This window comes from Ammospiza nelsoni, chromosome 3 (genome assembly GCF_027579445.1).
Source record: "Ammospiza nelsoni isolate bAmmNel1 chromosome 3, bAmmNel1.pri, whole genome shotgun sequence".
Lineage (NCBI taxonomy): Eukaryota > Metazoa > Chordata > Aves > Passeriformes > Passerellidae > Ammospiza > Ammospiza nelsoni.
In genome coordinates, this window is record NC_080635.1 from 82,984,584 (window position 1) to 83,001,925 (window position 17,342).

A 17,342-nucleotide genomic window follows, 5' to 3' on the forward strand; every position below is an offset into this window, starting at 1 on the left:
GTGTTCTGGCAACCATGTGAATTATACCTATATTAAAGTAGCATAAAAGAAAGTTTATTTCATATCCAGTTCTGCACAGCTATTCTTCTTGTTAATCTGAGATGATTCTTTAATAAATAAATATGTGTAAAATTTTATTTGGGGTGCATAAATAGTCGTGTGACTCAGGAACAGAACAATTCCAAATACCTAGATTAATATAGATACAAAAATAGTGTCTTCAGCCTATTCTTGGATTACAAAGAAAAGCAAACATAGCCAAAATGAGAGAAATCTGAGGTGTTTTCTCAAAAATCTCTTAGCATCAGGTAAGGTACTGCCTCTAAGAGATTCCTGTTGTGAGGAAAAAAACTCATCACAAGCAAGTCAGCTCCTTATATTGTGGGTTTTTTTTTTTTTTTTTTTTTTTTAATGTTTTAGAACAGTCTTTCACATACATGAAATGAATTCTGATTTTTATTCCACTAGCAGAATCCTTCTGGGCTCATTACCCACTGCATAATTTAAAAGCTCATCTATTTTCATTCATTGTGATTGTAAAGGATGCTCATGGACAATTTCTTTTGGATCTTGTGTATTGTTCCTGAGACACATGTCAGTTTGAGATGATTTGTTTCCATCCTGATTGTCTTGTATAGTATCTAGCTCTTTTACACCAAGTGATCACTTCCATAAGGATTTTCTGATTCTCAATAACTGTTTCAAGGCTGTGCCATTGGCCTGAAGACCACATTGGAATAGTATGCTTTCTTTTTCTGGGAAGGCACAAAATTTACTTTTATACCAAAGAAGAAATTCAGTGTATAGACAATAATAAAACCCAGTTAAAAACTGTACTTATAAATGGAAATGCCAAACACAAATTCATCTACAGGCTTGTTTCCCGAACACTCATTCCCCTTATGACTCCTGTAAATTAATTTAGATGAGCTGTATTATTTAAATGAAACACTGAAACAACTGTGTGCATACAGAAAATAGTGTAATCTAGAAGCTTATTTGTCCTTGTTTATCCAGCCTTGGGTTAACTGAGATTCCTGGTTAGCTGAAAGTCGGTCGTGTCCCCTGACAGCCGTGTGCAGTGTGCATTACTCCCCTGCTCATCCAGAGAGACATCTGAAACCTTCAGAATAATGGAGTTGTGGGTAAGTGGGTGAGCACTGCACGAAGCACATTGCTGTCTGGGGACATGACCAACTTTCACTTAACCAGGCATGTCAGTTAGCAGGAAGTTAGAAAAACACATTGCAGGAGATGAAGTGTCTGTATGTGTTCTTTAGCTCTCTGCTGTTAGTAGGTTTGTATCAAAGTTCGTATTCAGGAGAACTGCAGAACAATTAACTGCAGTTAACCAGGGACTGGGTGTTGGTTGTGCTGTGACCTTTTTTGGTTAGTTGACCTTTAATGTAGCGCAAGTAAATGGTAAAAATCCTTGAAAATACATATCTGAAGCTATTCTACTGTATGAGTCTGCTTTTGGTTTCTTCATTAAACTCAATTGAATTTTAATTGCAGTGTTAGATTCTTAGCTGGCTAGGTGGGGCAGCAATACCCTGCAGAAGATCCTACTGTGCTCCATCCAGGCTTTATGATTGCAAAACTGCATGCTTTCAGAGAGCAGCAGGAAAGGGCACAGGCAGCCAATAATAACACTTCATTTCTGTAGTAGCAGCATCTGTTTAAATGATTGAGTGACATTCACAAGGCTCTTTGGCTTTGCTTTCCATGAGGAGGGTTGCAGCTGTACTGCAAGGCTGTTTCTAGGAGGCAGAGAGATGCCTCTGAAGGGCTGACTGATTCTTGTCAGACAGACAATTCTCTGTGGCTGAAAGGAGCTCTAAGGTCATCCCCCTACCCTGTAGCTACAGAATAATGTGCTGTAGCGGTGCTTTGAGAGGAGAGACTGGCCTTGGGAATGGAGGCAGGAGGGGCTGTGCTCAGTTAGCAGAGTACAGTCAATGACTCTTGAGTACTTGGTTTGGGCTTCAGAGAGTTTCCTAAATCTCCCGAACATTTACAATGTAGAAGGCAATCTGTGTCTCTCCTGTGATGTAAGTGACCAGGAGCTTTACTGCTGCAGTGAGAGGGGGGTATACAATAGTGGATGAGAATCTGGTGCTGATATAACTCTAGCAATGGGAGATAAAAATCAGAGTGGTGGTTCCATCCCCTTCCATAATTCTGGAAAGCGTGGGATGTTTAGGGACTGCAGCTTCTTACCCATCTATGTATCTCAAAGACTGTGTATTATTTTAAGAATTCATTTAACAATGAAGGGGGAGAAGATGGGATGTAACACGATGAGAGAAAAGATGTTTGTGCGAAGTTGCGCATTTAGATCATGCTACGTAGCTTACCTTGCTTTAGAGTGAGAGAGAGATGCTTAGTGTAGGTTCTGAGAAACAGGAAATGCACTGAAATTTAGAGTAAGAGTTACTTTGTCCCTGTAAACGGGGTCTTTTGCACTGATTTGACTTTGCTGTCATGTAAAATATAAGTACATGCAGATATAAGGTATAAAATATCTACTTAGAATCTACTACTGCATTCTTATGCTTTAAATGGGACTTTATGTATCTTGATGTTAATGACACTTAACATGGCCTTTGAAATCAAGTGTGCCCACAAATCCTTACTAATTTTTTTTGTGTTTGTTTTCAATTTTAGGATTAAAGAGCCCCTTCAGGACAGTGTAATAGCTACCTATGAAGAACATGAAGATAGCGTATATGCAGTTGAATGGTCCTCAGCAGACCCATGGCTATTCGCATCTTTAAGTTATGATGGGAGACTGGTTATTAACAGGGTTCCAAGAGCCCTTAAATATCATATACTGTTATAATTTGAGTTATTCTGGAGCTGTTAACTTGATGTACACAACTGGTAGGTATTGTTAAAGGGTTTTTTCAGGATCTGTTTTTTTAAGTATAAAAGTTACAATTTTGTTAGGAATATCTCTGCTGATGTGGACTTCTAATTTTGTCTTTTATATTTGCCTTGTGGAACTATGATGCATTTTCTGAAGGCTATGCTACCTAGATGATTGAGGGGTTAATCACTTTATGAACTCTAAAGTTTCTGGTGATAATGGGTACATTCCATACTATTGCTTTATTACATCAGATTTATGCAAATATAAGGAATTATAGAAATGTTATTATGCTGATACAAAACTGGAACACTGTAGGTTTCATGTAGCAGAAGTGATCTACTTGTTTTCAAGAATAATATTCTACATTTCTTGTACATGCAGCCTTCTGCTTTTAGCTAGGGCCATGTTCCACTGGTTGTTCTGGCTATAAATACAGTTGAAAGTGGTCTCAAAAGGCTTTCTTAATACCATCTAATATTTTAAACACTTTTTCTCCCACTTTTGCATGTCTTCAGAAGGAATGTTTTTTGTGAAAGTGAAACTTTCAAAATATAATTTTCATTTGAGCCTTTTGGTAGTAGCAACAAAGTAAAATCCTGCAAATTGTGAACTAATTCTCAGTTCTCAGATATGTATTATTCTGCAATTCTCAGATATCTATTGTTACTGGAAAAAATATTAGTCTTTGCCAAAATCTCTGATATACTCACATAATGTGTTATCCCATATTTATAGGTTAAGTTGTGCTTGAGGGACTCTGGAGCTATGCCACTGTTGACCTGAAAAATCTCTTTTAATATTTGTCTACTTAGACTTTCTTACCCTACTGAATCTGTGCCAATCTCCAGTATGCTGGCATAATGTAAAAGGCTTGCAGCTAAGCAAAAATATCCTTTGCTATATCCTACTTTTTGCAATAGGTGACCTAGACATTGGTTGCTATGTTGTTACAAATGCTGAGAACAGGCAGATGCTGCGCTGTAGGAGAATACGCAGGAAATTTCAAGCGTAGGTGGAAGGCATGGTGAAACATTCCTGTACATATTGACATCCTGTCTTCCCCTGGCAGAGCTTGCACTAAGATGAAGATTTGCTGCTTGCTCTTTGTGTACCCAGGCTAACTGTAATATTAATTATTCCCTGCTGCCTTTTCAACACTATTATTTTCCTTTAGCTTCAGAACTTGGGTATGTGTGACAGTGTTGGTTGTGGTAGCATTGTGTAAGACTCCTCTGAAGAAATGGCAATGAACATGTGATGGAAAGATCAATACCAACCTCTTGCAGTGATCCCTCCTGTCGCTATGGCAACTGTTGGTGTTAGTGGTGAGGGACGGCGTGCTGCTCACCTCTGCTTGTCCTTACCCACTCTTGGATCAAACTGTCCAAGTGTGATTTGTTGTGTCCACACAGCTGCTTCAGTGAGATCACGATTGGAGAGCATGACTGACTGATATAGGCCAAAACATCCAGAAAAGAGGACAGTTGAATTCCATTTCTGGCTTTCTTAAGGAGCTTATTTGGAAAAATTCATAGGAGTGAAGTAATCCAATTAAATCATCTGTACTAGTGTTTCATTTGTGTTAATGATGTTACCTATCTGCTCCAGAATGAATGCTTCATTGGAAATTCTGATTATCTGGTTTTCTGCATTTATATTTTAAACTTGTGATATTTCAAATCATTTTAATCTGTAATTAGGCATGAGCTATTCACCTGTATACTGTAAGAAGAACTACATTTCCAAATCAATAGTACTTCAGTTGTCTGAATGTCAAAATCCTTGGCTGGACTGCTGCTTTTTATGTGGAGCTTTTCATCAGACACAAAATCTTGTTGGGTATCGTGTCTGTCCCGCCCGTGTGCCACCCTCCCCACCCACCCCTCTGGAAAAAAAAAGGAAAAAACCTCTGCAGTATATCTTTGGTATACAGCAGAACTCCTTAAAGCTTTCTTCACATTAGCAATAAAGGTCTAATGAAACTTTGTCTGGCAGTGTATATGGGTGGCAGTGTGAAGGTGATGGGGAAATTGCCTGACATTGTGTGGGATTTGACTTGATTTTTAACATGTAATAAATGCAGGATAGATTTCAGGCTAATTTCTATGTGGCTGTATTTCCTTTAATACTGTAAGCTTATATGAACTGGAAAGCTCTGTAAACAAATAATATCAAGAAATCTTTTGTTTTAGTCTTGTTAAATGTGTGTATCACTCAGTAGGAAAGAAGAGAGTGGACGAACACTGGAAGGGAGGGACTAGCGGGTCCAATTTGAATGAAAATGCATTACAGTAGAATCACGAGAGTGGGAAGGGTCAAGTTTTAATCATTTTCAGCTGTCTGTAAAGCAGGATCTGGGCTATGTGTACAGCACTGGCAGCAATATGGAAGTGACCTTCTGAAAAGGAAGGCTTTTGACAAGGTTTCATCCCAGACTGTTGGAGCAAGCAAGCTGCTGGATGAAAGGAAGGGTTCTAGGATGGTGAAATAGCCAATTAAAAGGAAATAGGAAGCAGGAATAAATCATCACGTTTTGTGGCAAAAAATTAATTACCAGGGAAGTCCACAAGGATCTGTGCCTAGGCATGTGTTTCACAGTGTGCTCATGACCTTTTGGAAAAAAGGGCTGTAAAAAATATGGCAAAGTTTGACTGTTCAGAGAAGTAAGGATGGCCAAAGAATTATGAAATGGCCTTATCTCACGGATGATAAAATGGTAGATGAAATTCAGTGCAGGAAATGTTAAGTAACTAATATGGGAGAAAAAAGTTATTTTATGTACTGTGGACTACCAATCTTGGGGTTTTTTTAGGTCTTTAAAACATCAGCTTAATAGAGGTCAAAATTTTAATTTAAATAAAATGTTGGGAATTACTAGTAAGCAAGTAAAGAAAATAACACATTGTTAATCCTCCCAAATAATTTATATTCATAAATCTTTGGTGTATGTGCATACTGTGTGTAGCTGTGGTTTTTTCCATCTTCAGCCCAATGTAGTAAAGTGGAAGGATTTTAGATGGAGTGACAGGGATGAGGAATAGCATGCAACACCTGTATGAGGATAACTAAATAGACTGAAAGGCAGATGGTTGAGACAGAACGATGAAAGTCCATAAAATCAAAAGTGGCAGAGGGAGAGGATGAATAGGGAGTGATTGTTCACTGTCTCTCCTGATACCAGAACTAGAGGTTGTTGAATGTATGGTGGCTCAAAGCATACGAAATCAAGTGGTCTTCACAGGCATGAAGGTGAGCTATGGCACTTGCCTTTAACAACCCTTTCCCCCAGAAAAAAAACAACTTGCACAAAGAAAAAAATCTCATTCATGTTAAAGTTTACATGACTTGGAAGTAACTGAAACAGTACTTGAAAGATGAAGTAAATAAAGGTTGCTAAATATAATGTCAGCATCCCTGGCTTAGAAAAATCCTTTTGAACCATCAGTTGGTGGACACTACAGAGAGTACTGGCAGAGAATCCCTATGTGGTTGTCCAGTCTTAAATTAACTTCCTGGACATGTGCTATTTACCAGAAAAGGTAGAAAATGGAAATTAAAAATAATCACTTATCCTTTAAAGTTTTGTGTCTAGAGCTAAGACAGCTCATTGCTCCTGTGTGTTTCTTTGCATGTTTGTTTCTGTGTATTTACTTTTATTGTGAGTTGTGTTATAGGGGATTTCAGAAAACTCTCATGTCTCAGGTGAATTTTTTACAGAATCCTAGTGTTGTGTTTTGGAAACAATATTGTTGCAAAATATTCCTTGGCAATAACGATGAAGGCAAGAAGATTTCTGTACAGCAAGGAGCCCATCACTGCTTTGGAAGTTCAGATCATGGTCTGACTGAGCTCACAGCTCTGGGTTGTTTTCAGTGTCTCAGAGAATTCTATTTATACAGTCATACAGCACCATTGGTAAGCACAAAATTACTCTGTTTTCAAGCACCTCTTAAATTATTTTTCTTTCTTTGCAGATTGTGTCCAGGTAAGAAACTTCAGTAGGTCTTGATTTTGAAAAATTGAGTTAGGGTATTCCTTAAAAGTGTCAGTCTTGCTGTCTAAAAAGTTGTTTCTTTCTAGGTTTGGTGTTGAAAATCTTTTTCTTTTCACAATTCTATATTAATATGTCTCTGGTATGGGGTTACACAACTGCTTGATATGTGGTATTTTTACCCCACAGAAAGTGAATTATTGAAGAAGAAATGAATTTATATTATTTTATAAAGGTTTTGAGCATGATCTAAGTGAAACTGATCAAAGTCAATACAAATCTTGGCCATTTAATGAGAAACTTGAAATAACAATCTTTTTAACTTGAACTAAAATGGTGCTAACTTAATATTAAGAAAAAAACCCAACCCACCACCAAACCACAGTACTCAGTACTGACCTGGACTTTTCCTGTGGTGTTAGTGCTAAAATTAGCTTGACCTATCCTGAAGCTGATGAAGTTAATGAGCAGCTTGTCAACATCAGAATGAATGAAGAACATATATTGGATGGTTTAGGTACTCTGGGTGTTTGCTCTAGGCCCATAGTGCTTACCTTGTACCTTGAAGTTGAGGGAAAAGAAGAAGCCATATGATCTGGATTATGTACAACACTTGAATTAGTTTAAAAAAAGCTTTGTGAAGAATTAAGCTTCCAGAAGATAGAATTTTCCAACAGGGAACAGAAAGCATTAATTCTGGATTGATGTCTGCATTCGGAATTTCTTAATCTTTCAGCCTGATACCTCAGGCAGTATTTGAAACTGAAATTCTGCAGCTGATGCAAGATAAACTTCAGCAGTGTCTGACTAGTCTGACACAGCAAGACACCACATGGTGTCTTAATATGCCTTTGATTTAACTGGAGCAGTGAAAATAGGTAACCTTCATTAAGATCAGCATTTGGATACAAGTTTGTACTGCTATAGAGCTTCCATTTGGCTTCACAGAGAATGTCCAGGATATTTTTTTCTTTTTCTAGAGGATATGAAGAAAGTGTAAAAATTGGCTTGTGATGCCTTAGATATGAATGCTGTTCTGAAGCTGCAGAAAGCCTATGATTTCTGGAATAGCATGTGAAGTGAGTGAGAGAAAACTGCAAATCAGTTTTCCATGAAGCCTGGCCTTCCCATAAAGGGAGCTGCAAAGTGTGAAGCCATGGATAGATCCCTGAACAATTTGCACACTGCTTCTGCTCATTCCACCTGCCACTTTGGTCAGTGAGAATCTTGCAAAGCGAGAAGAAAATGACATGAACAGATCTGGAGTAAAAGACACAGGAGAAGAAAAAATAAAAAGCAAGACTGACAAATACAGAATGAAAAGTGAATTGAAAAGGACAAGATCAGGGAAATTTGGGTCACTTGGAAACGACAAATAGGAAAGATGAAAGAAATTGGCAGTAAGTGAAGAAAAGGATACAGGGGTAAGGATTTAAAAAAATCCAGTGATATTATCTGCTTATTTTCGCCATGATATTTAAATTCCTTAAATTTCTACCATGTTAATCTTCCTATGTTAACTGATTTAAGCATTAGAGAATTGCCATTTATGTTGCAGCATCTTAGTTCTGGTATTGAAGATGGTTCATGTAGGTTACTAATCCATAAGTTATTAGTTCAAGCATGTACATTCTAGGGCTTTAGGATTTTTATTCTTCATTATTCTTTCCCTTCTGGTGTGAAGTTATCAGATGGGGTAATTAACCCAAACCACCAGGAATATGAGAGGCAGGAAGAAGATTTCAAGTGGGCTGTTAATCTTGAGTCACACTAGTTAAATCTGTAGAAATATTTCTTTATGACAGACACTGTCTGTTTATGACTTCAAGAGATTGTTGTAGTCAGAACATCTCAAGATATTAGATGTGATTAATTAAGTATCTGAGGCCCACTCTTCTTTCCATACTAACTTACTTTACAGCAAAAGAATTCTGAGCTACTCTTGAGAAAACTTGTTTGATGCTTTTGGTGCTACGGCTGCTCCAACTTCAAAAGGGAGTCTTGGTGCTCCAGCACAGAAGATAGCATTGGAGGGAAGGGGATGAATGAGTCTTACTAAATCCAGGAGTGAAGCACCCAGTGTGAAGTGCCTGGCAAATGGTTGCCATTGCCCTGGAGCAAAAGCACAGCTGCCAGGCAGCTGGGCTGAGCAGGGAAGACCCTCTAATGTACCTTCTCAACAAATTGTCCATTTATTCTGATGGTGTGCCAAGTTCAGGATTTTGGCAGGAGGGACTGTGGAAAAGCTCCTGAACAGAATGAATTGAGGAGAATGTGGAAGACCTTGGAAAACCTAAGATACCACTTATTTACTGATGGCAAGTCTAGATTAGCTGAATCCTGGGGTGGCAATAGACTTGGCAGACAAACTCACTTGAGCCACTGCCAGTTTCTAAACATTTGCAGAGGCCTGAGAAGACAAGAAAGACTGGCAATTGCAGAAATGGTATTGATATTTGAGCTTTGTGGAACAGCAGTGCACAGAGTTGGATAAGGAAATGTGTTTCAAAATGAGGGAATTTTAGCCAAATTATTAATGTTTTATTTGTTTGTTTTTAGTGGACAGGTGTTTCTTATAAATACGTCAAAATACTGGCAAATACCAGAACCTAAGAGATCACATTGATGCAACAAAGTGGGGATTATGCATTTTGTTACACAGAAGAGCCACAATTCTAACCCAATGCCTTATATGATTTCCCTTACACCGCTCTGTTTTCCAAGGAGGATGGGTGGAACATAGTATATAATGGTAAATTGAACTTGTCTTCAAACACACTTGAAGGGAAAAAAACCTGCAAATGTTAGTTTTTCATCATTTGAAAGAGTTTCTGCTAAGGCAAGTAATGAACAAGTTTTGATTCTGCCTGGAAAATGGATGAGGAGAATGCCTGGAACTTGACTTTGCAAAGGTTGTAAATACGAATGATCTGTTTTCCAGCATGCAGTTTGTGGGGTAAAGCACTTGAGGACTTCAGCCATGTCTCAATACACACATACAATATTTTGAGAGGTTGCCTATCTAAAGCTGCTTCCAAACAAAGGATTATGCAGCTCAGGATAATGGTATGCACAAACAGGAAAGCATCTTAAGAATCTGTCTTTATCATGAGAGTAACTGCATAATACATTTATTTTCAAGTATGAAAGAATTAGGCTTTGGTGGATACATGTCTGCCAATAGCAGCTGATAGGTGGATAGAGCCATAGATACTTCAATGTTGTGCCTTTTTTTTTTTCCCTAGAAGTCAGTTTGGGTGAAGTGGAAGAAGTCTGGTGCATATTAATATTGGAAAGTCTGCTGAGGAAGGCACAAATGAAAGCTTCATCACAATGGAAGCTGTTTAATCCATCACAAAGCAAACACCAGTGAACTTCAACAACTTCTGACCATCCTGTCACTTGTGAGGGATGGTTACTTGAGCTCAGTTTCCTAGATGGATACATATTTCTGATCTGTGTTTTAATGATCTATTTCCACCATTAATACAATTTGAATATTTTCAATCTATTTTGTGAATGACTAAAAAAAATGCTTTGCATTTTTTCTGTTGCAGTTTACAGGCACTTCTTGTAAAGCAAAGGAAAAAGCTTTTGGTTTTCAGTCTTCATGCTGCTTTATTGAGAGGTATTCTGGTTTCTATTTCTGTGTCCTACAAATTCTGCAGGTTTTGAACTGGTCATTGCTGAGGGCTGAGAAGGGAAGAAGGCTGAGCGTGACTGACGTGTTCATATTCATCAGAAAACAGAGTCAGCTGGAGAGAACTAGGGAGTAATTGCTGCAGTGCTCCCTCCCTTGCTTCTTGCACAGAAAGACATAGGCTGTGGGGAGGAAGCTACCTGAGGTTATTAAGATTAATACTGCTGGAAATTTCAATCAACTCACACAAGGCTGCTCCTCAAGGCTGTCAGATGCCTACCGCCTTCTCTGAGTCAGGCGGGGCCACATCAATTTTGAATTTCCCAACAGAGATTGCTATGATTTATGAGTTTAGGAGGCTGATAAATATGGTTAGTTGAAATAATTGAATCAGAATAATTTCAGTCAGCTGTGCTCAATTTATTTTGTCTGATAACCACAGGAGGGTGCAGTTTTGGATAGGGAGTTTCATTTCAAGGATTCCTATCACAGGAAAGACCTGGAATAAGAGCAGCTTAATTCTGCTACCAGGCCTGTATGACAGACTTATGACCTGACTTAAGACCTGTCAGAACCAAAGAGTGAGTACCTAGGGCTCTTCTGGTATTGCCCATGGCAGAGGCTGAGTGAGGTCTGGCTTATTTATTTATTGTGGGATAATTTCTGCAGGAAAGGGTAATGAGACTTTTACTGCTTAGAGTTTGAAAACCACTTTACTATTCAGTTGAGAGGGTGTTGTTCTTACCACTTGTTTTTAAAAAATTACTTGCCTTTTTATGGAATGTTTCCACTTTTTCTGGAGTAGTGATGAGCATCAATTTTATCCTTACAGCAAAGAGAGCACTCATGCATCCCTGAAAAGTGCTCTATGAAACTTTTAAAAATAAATTTGTCCCTTTGTTTAGTATTTGTCTGTTGTAACTTTCCCGCATAGGTGAAAAAAATGGCAATTTAGGTGGATTGTCCTAGGAAGAGTATTGAATATAAAGGGTGCTGTAAAACCAGGTGGTGAGCAGTGTTGTGATGACTGACTGAGGTCAGCAGAGAATGGGCAAGCCTAGCAAGCAGAGCAAGGGAATGGGTGAAGTGTGTTGCAGACAAGTAGTGTTGTCATGGACAAGATATTGATGATAATCTGAGAGCTGCACGCAGGGCCAGGTATGTGGGAAAAGGCAGTGGTTTGTGCCTGTCTCAGGCAAAAATCTAACAGGCTGCTAGGTCTAGCACTAGGCTGGGTCTCATGTCTGGAGTACACCTGAAGTGAATTTTCCTGGCTAGGAAGATATTATCTTCTCTGCTGCTTGGAACAGAGTTGTAGAGTGGCCATCTTCCAGCTCCATTTGTCCCATTAGGATTTTAGACCTTTGCATTTTGATGTCTTTTCCCTGTTGAACTCTTCAGCTGCTAATGTTTCCCACCAAAAACAGGGCTACCTTTGTCTGCAGTTTTATGTTTATTTTGCGTGGCTCTTCCCCACAGACTTTCACACTGCTTTTTTCAACAGGCAATCAGCTTTCTCAGAAGTCATAACCATAGCCAGGCAGCACACCAGAGGTGACAGAGACTGCTGAGGGAGCAGCTTTCCTAAGTGATAATCTGTGTAAGATAAAAATGGACAGCTTTATTCTGTGGTTAGCCAGTAGTGTAGGCTGCTGCTAGACATAGGTGTTACCCCAGATGGTTTGTGTTGGCATGGATATACCAATGGCCATGTGACATAACCTGGCCTGCACATCAACTACTCTGCTCACCCATGGCTGAAGAGCAGTAGGGTAGGCCCTTTAACAGGGTGCTGGGGAAAAGCCGTAATTCCACAGGAAGAAAACTCTCTCTCTCAATCTCTTTCTCTCTGACATGTTATTCTCAAAGTTCCCTTGCCTTAGAATTTAAACATTTTAGAATTCTTCAAAAACCTAAACTTTATTTTTTTTAAATTCTGGACATGATCATCAGTTTGGGGAGGGGGGTGTCCAAATATCGGGGAACTAGTAGAAGTTGGAGGTGAGGTATTCTGATTGACCCTAGAGACCCCATGCTTTAAGGGCCCATTTTGGCAGTTGAAGTCAGCATCAGACTTCAGTGTTTCAGATACAGTGAACTGCTGTATTGAAGAAGAAGAAGCTGGTGCACTCCGTTTGTATTGGGAAATAGTAACAAAGCAATTTTTTGAGTAACAAAATCATGCTAAAATTCAGCTACCCAACTGTGGTGTACAGTTTAATTCCTGCAATTCATTCATGATGGTTCTTTTGACTGACATGATTGTTCCTTTTGTCTCCAAATAATTTGGTACCATCTCTACCTGTTGTAACTTATTTCTGTACATCATATAAGGGCCTGTTCTGTCTAAAGAATGTCCTGTGAGATGCTGGATCTCCTAGTGACTGCTGCTCTACTGTGGCAGCACTGTTCTATCTGAGAGCCCAGCGGAAGTAAGTTAAGAGAAAAACATTTGCCAAGGTTTTACCTACTTGCCTTTTCCACTGCTCAGCACTTTAGGAAGATGGTTCAATGAATAACTCTTACTGCATCTCCTTGCTGAGATCTCCTTGCCATGAAGTGCATGTTGTGTCAGTGGAGGGGGAAGGATATTGTGAAAAATCTGCTGCTTAGTCAGGGTGTGGATATAAACCCCACAAGATTTTCCAAATCAAATTTGGATTTGGGGCTTAGCATAAAATGAGGGCACGAAATAACTATATCCTGTGCAGAAAATTCTAATAGAAAAAGTCAAGATTACAGTAATGCATTCTGTGTGGTCTTCCATGAGTAGAGAGCAGCAGAACGGCATGTGGCAGGACTGTCTCACTTGTGTCTTTACTTCTGCTGCTGTGAAAAGCATTTTCAATATTTGCATAATTTAGAGCATGACATTATGATTTTCATAGCTTCAAATTGGAGTAAAGCATTTACATAATCTAATTAAATCATGTAAATGTTTTATGATAATATTCAAGTAAGTACAAAACTTGTTCCACAGATGCATCCCTTTGTTAGGCCATTGGGGAAGCTGAACTTAGACATGCAGATTTATGTTTCTTGCCCTGCATGCTCTGGTAGGTCAACAGGGTACCTACTGAATGCTCTGTTCTTAGTATAACCTCCAAAGCCTGCTTCTCAGAGCATCATCCTTCCAAGCAGCTGGAAGGTAAGCTGGGACCAGAGGGAAAGGCAGAGCAGATTTAAAAGGCTGCTTGCAACCTCTTATAATTTGAACGAAAGCGATGCTACTGCAGTATGTAATAAATTGCTTCCATTTCAGTGAACATTAAAATAATCCCATGGTGACCCTCTTAGCAGCAGCCCTGCCACATTTGGTATCAGATCTCAGAAAGCATGCATCGTGCTTGGATGGGAAGCTACCAGGGGAAGCCCCGCAAATCCTCCTGGTGACTGTTGGGTTTGTTTTTGCCTCTGGCTGCACTAACTCACAAAATATTGGAAGCACTTGGCCAGCATCCATGATGAGATATGCTGTCTTGTAGTGAGATTATTTAAATAATATTTTTCATCAGCACACTCTCACTAAGCTGTTTTCCACAGCAGTTCTTAGTGAATCCCGTCTTTGCCAGGGTATACTACTGCAATAAGCAAATGAATTGAATCCTGATTTTCCAAATGTAGCCAAGCTAGTGCTATGCCAGTACTAATGAGGTTCTTTTAGAAAGTACAGCAGCACTGCTTTGCTAAAATGAATTTGTGTAATTGACAAAAAGGTAGGTTCTTCAAGACAAGGCCCCTGTCTGTTCTAAATAAGCTCATTGCCATTGATTTTTATCAGTGCCACAGATCTGCTCTAACTGGTGACAGAAATGTGTGTGTGTATACACTGCCACAGTTCTGTGCTCTTACAGTAATTATAATGTTTAGGTTAGGATGTTACCTGTGCCTGGTTGTTGAAGCCTCTGTGCTGTTAGAAATACAGGACTGTCTGCAGACATGATGTGGAGCTGATCTGTGCCTACACCATGACTGTGTTGAGCCCAGCAGCCCTGATTTTTATCTGAAAATGTGGCCGTCGTAAAGCTCCCCTTACAACATAGTGCAAAATCTGGGGATTCTGTTATTTATTGTCAAAGCACATAACAATATCCAAAGGTTGTAAATTAGTTTGGAGCTCAGCAGTATGGAAAATTCTGAATATGTGAAAGTCACTGCTAAACTAGGTGACAGAAAGGTGAAATATACCAGTAGTGAATTAAGTCTTCTCTAATTAGATATAGAAATCTAATTACTTTGCAAAATTTTTGTCTAATTTTGAAGGGAGTGAAGCTAGTGTAAATTTAAAATGGAAGCAGAGATGTTCAGCACGTAGTGTTAACTGCCAAGGAGAAAACACAGTGACCTTATTTGCAGCTGCACATGCATCATGTGTAGGAATGCTGTCATAGCCATAATGATTTAACATCAGGCCAGACCAATATTTCTTGGTTCTTCCTCCGCAGTGTAGGCAGTTTCCTTTATAGGTGGAATGGGAAGCTGTAGGTGTTTCTGGTGAAAAATGGTAATGTTAGAGAGGTGCCCTTTACTACAAATCCAGCACTATTCGCTTTAGTTCACCTCCCAAAAAAGAATTTGCAAAGTCATAGCCTGGGGAATGAAGTCACAGGTGGGTGAAGTTTTGGCATTCTTGGACTCTATTTGATTACTCAGCTGTTGATTATACAATGTGAAATCATAGTAGGTGATGGGAATATTTAAAGCTGCTGAATTTTATTTTAAGGTGCCAAGACTATTTCATTGCAGGAAAGAATCCTTTTAGTTTAAAACCTGCAAAATCTTGGGCATAGTAGATTTTACATTTGGACATGAAAACTCACAGACCTGTTTAACTCCAAACATGAGGACATTTTCATTAGAACAGCTTTTCATACTTAGCACATTTTGTAAGATTACTTGTATTAAGTGCAACTAAATATCCCATGTGAATTGCTGTTATTAGTTCCATAATAAAATCCCTTTTGACACTATATTAACAGGGTTATAGTTGAAGCATTTGGGCATTGAACACTTTGTGTGTTCAAAGAGTAAGGACTTGGAAAATCAAGTATAAAATACGAAAGGTCTGACAGTGTTCAGATCAACTCTAAAAGGACAATAAATTGATTTTAAGAAAATACAGCTTCATGGCCCTGTGTCATGTCTACTTGTATAGATTCAGTCATTTTGACTGAGTTGCCCTGTTTCTTTTAATTCTCTCTCTTGTTTTCCTTTTAACCTGCTCCAGTCCACCGCTGCAAATAATGTTTACTTCTCATATGGATATGGCCCTGTTGGAAGGGAACAAATTTGGGATTTAATTTAATTTCCTAGTCTTTGTCCTTAATATTTATGCATGATCATGCAAGTGAGATCACAATTTCCACAGGGAAAGAGGAATTCAGCTGAGCCTTACTGAAAAATTGTGTGTCCAGCCCTAGTGTCTGTGGCTGCATACCTAAATACTGCAGGAAAGTTGAATATCATAGCAATACCTGACAGCCCTCAAAAATTTCTGAAAGAGAGGATAAATTGGGTTGTATTAAGAAGAATTCTGCCATTCTTAAGCTCTGTTTTCTGGCCAATAAAAATTTTTAACTACCAATATTCCAAAATAAAAAAAGAACTGACTTGATCACGTTATCTGTATTTGCCTTTGTATGTTGTTCCCAGCATAAGAGAGCCTGATCACTAAGGAAAATCTGTCTTGCTAGGTTCATTCAGTACTTTTTCTGAAGGTTTTGGTGTTTGTAATGCAACCTTTGTGTGTTCAGTACAGCTTTTTAGCAAGTTCACTACTTTTCCTGGTCTTTTAAAATGGTTTTATAAATGCTGTAGTTAATGTCAGTGACAGCATGCTTAACATGAATGAAAGAATGAGTCAGTCTAAGTTTCAAAAACCTTCAAGTCTAACATGACTCCTCTCTTGTCCTTGATCAAACTGATTGGCATGTTATTCTAGTTGGCTGTAGCTTAAAATAATAACTGTATATTTTTCTTGTGTCTTGGGAGCACTCTGGGTCCCGTTAATCTCGGTATTCTGAACAAAGAATCAGTTTTATCCTGTACAACTACAGTGTTTGTACACACAACTCAATTAATTTTGTTTACATAGTATCTAACTTTAAAAGAGAGAAAGAAGGATCCCTATTGTAATTATAAGAACCAAAGGCTCAAGATGGTTTAAGTTATTTGAGTAAATTGAAGAGATGTCTTTGGATGTGCCTGAAAATCTTTGCCAGGGTCTTGAGGTTCTGTCCAGAAATTCACTTTTTAGGTCATCCTTTTTAGCATTATTGAAAAATTGCTTTCTGTTGATTTTTATTAATGCCCTCATGATTAAGGGGAACACCTGTTGGTACAGTTTTTTGTTAGATAAGTGTATAATTGGAAGAGAGTACTTTGTCATTTACTGTCCAGATCTTATTTATAAATGTCCAAGTCTGCTCAGGAGCCAAGATCGCATCCTCAAGAATGTCCTTACCAAAGCACAGTGTCCATTTAGGGATGAAAACAAGCTGTGTTATGTGCATCACAGCTAGTTGCAGCTCATGGAGCTGTTTGCCATGTTCTATAGTTACAGTCCCATCAGTTTCTCTTTCACCCTTGGAGAACACAAAGGTCAGCTGAACTGAACAGAACAGCAGCAGTAAGTTATAACAATAACACCTCTGCACTGAAATTCAGAATTAAATAGTCTTCATCGTCTACTCTTGCAAAGTATAGTGAGTTACTGTTCCACTATGACAGCATGTGATCCTATGTGTTGGGAAGGGAGTTTAATTAAAAAAAAAAAAAAAATTAACCCCCCCCCCCATACCTTCAATGCATCTGGTAATAGAAAAAAATTAATTTTGTTT

The 17,342-nt window shown here is 38.6% G+C and overlaps 1 protein-coding gene across 2 annotated transcripts in view; it reads left to right on the forward strand.

Moving 5' to 3' along the window:
• The window catches only part of EIPR1 (EARP complex and GARP complex interacting protein 1), a 71,375-nt gene extending 66,747 nt beyond the window's left edge, over window positions 1-4,628 (forward strand). For both annotated transcript variants that reach the window (XM_059467744.1, XM_059467745.1), the window contains one exon: window positions 2,668-4,628. In XM_059467744.1, the coding sequence (XP_059323727.1) occupies window positions 2,668-2,842 (175 nt within the window). In that variant the 3' untranslated portion in view covers window positions 2,843-4,628. The remainder of the gene's footprint in view (window positions 1-2,667) is intronic.
• Window positions 4,629-17,342: the final 12,714 nt, after the last annotated feature.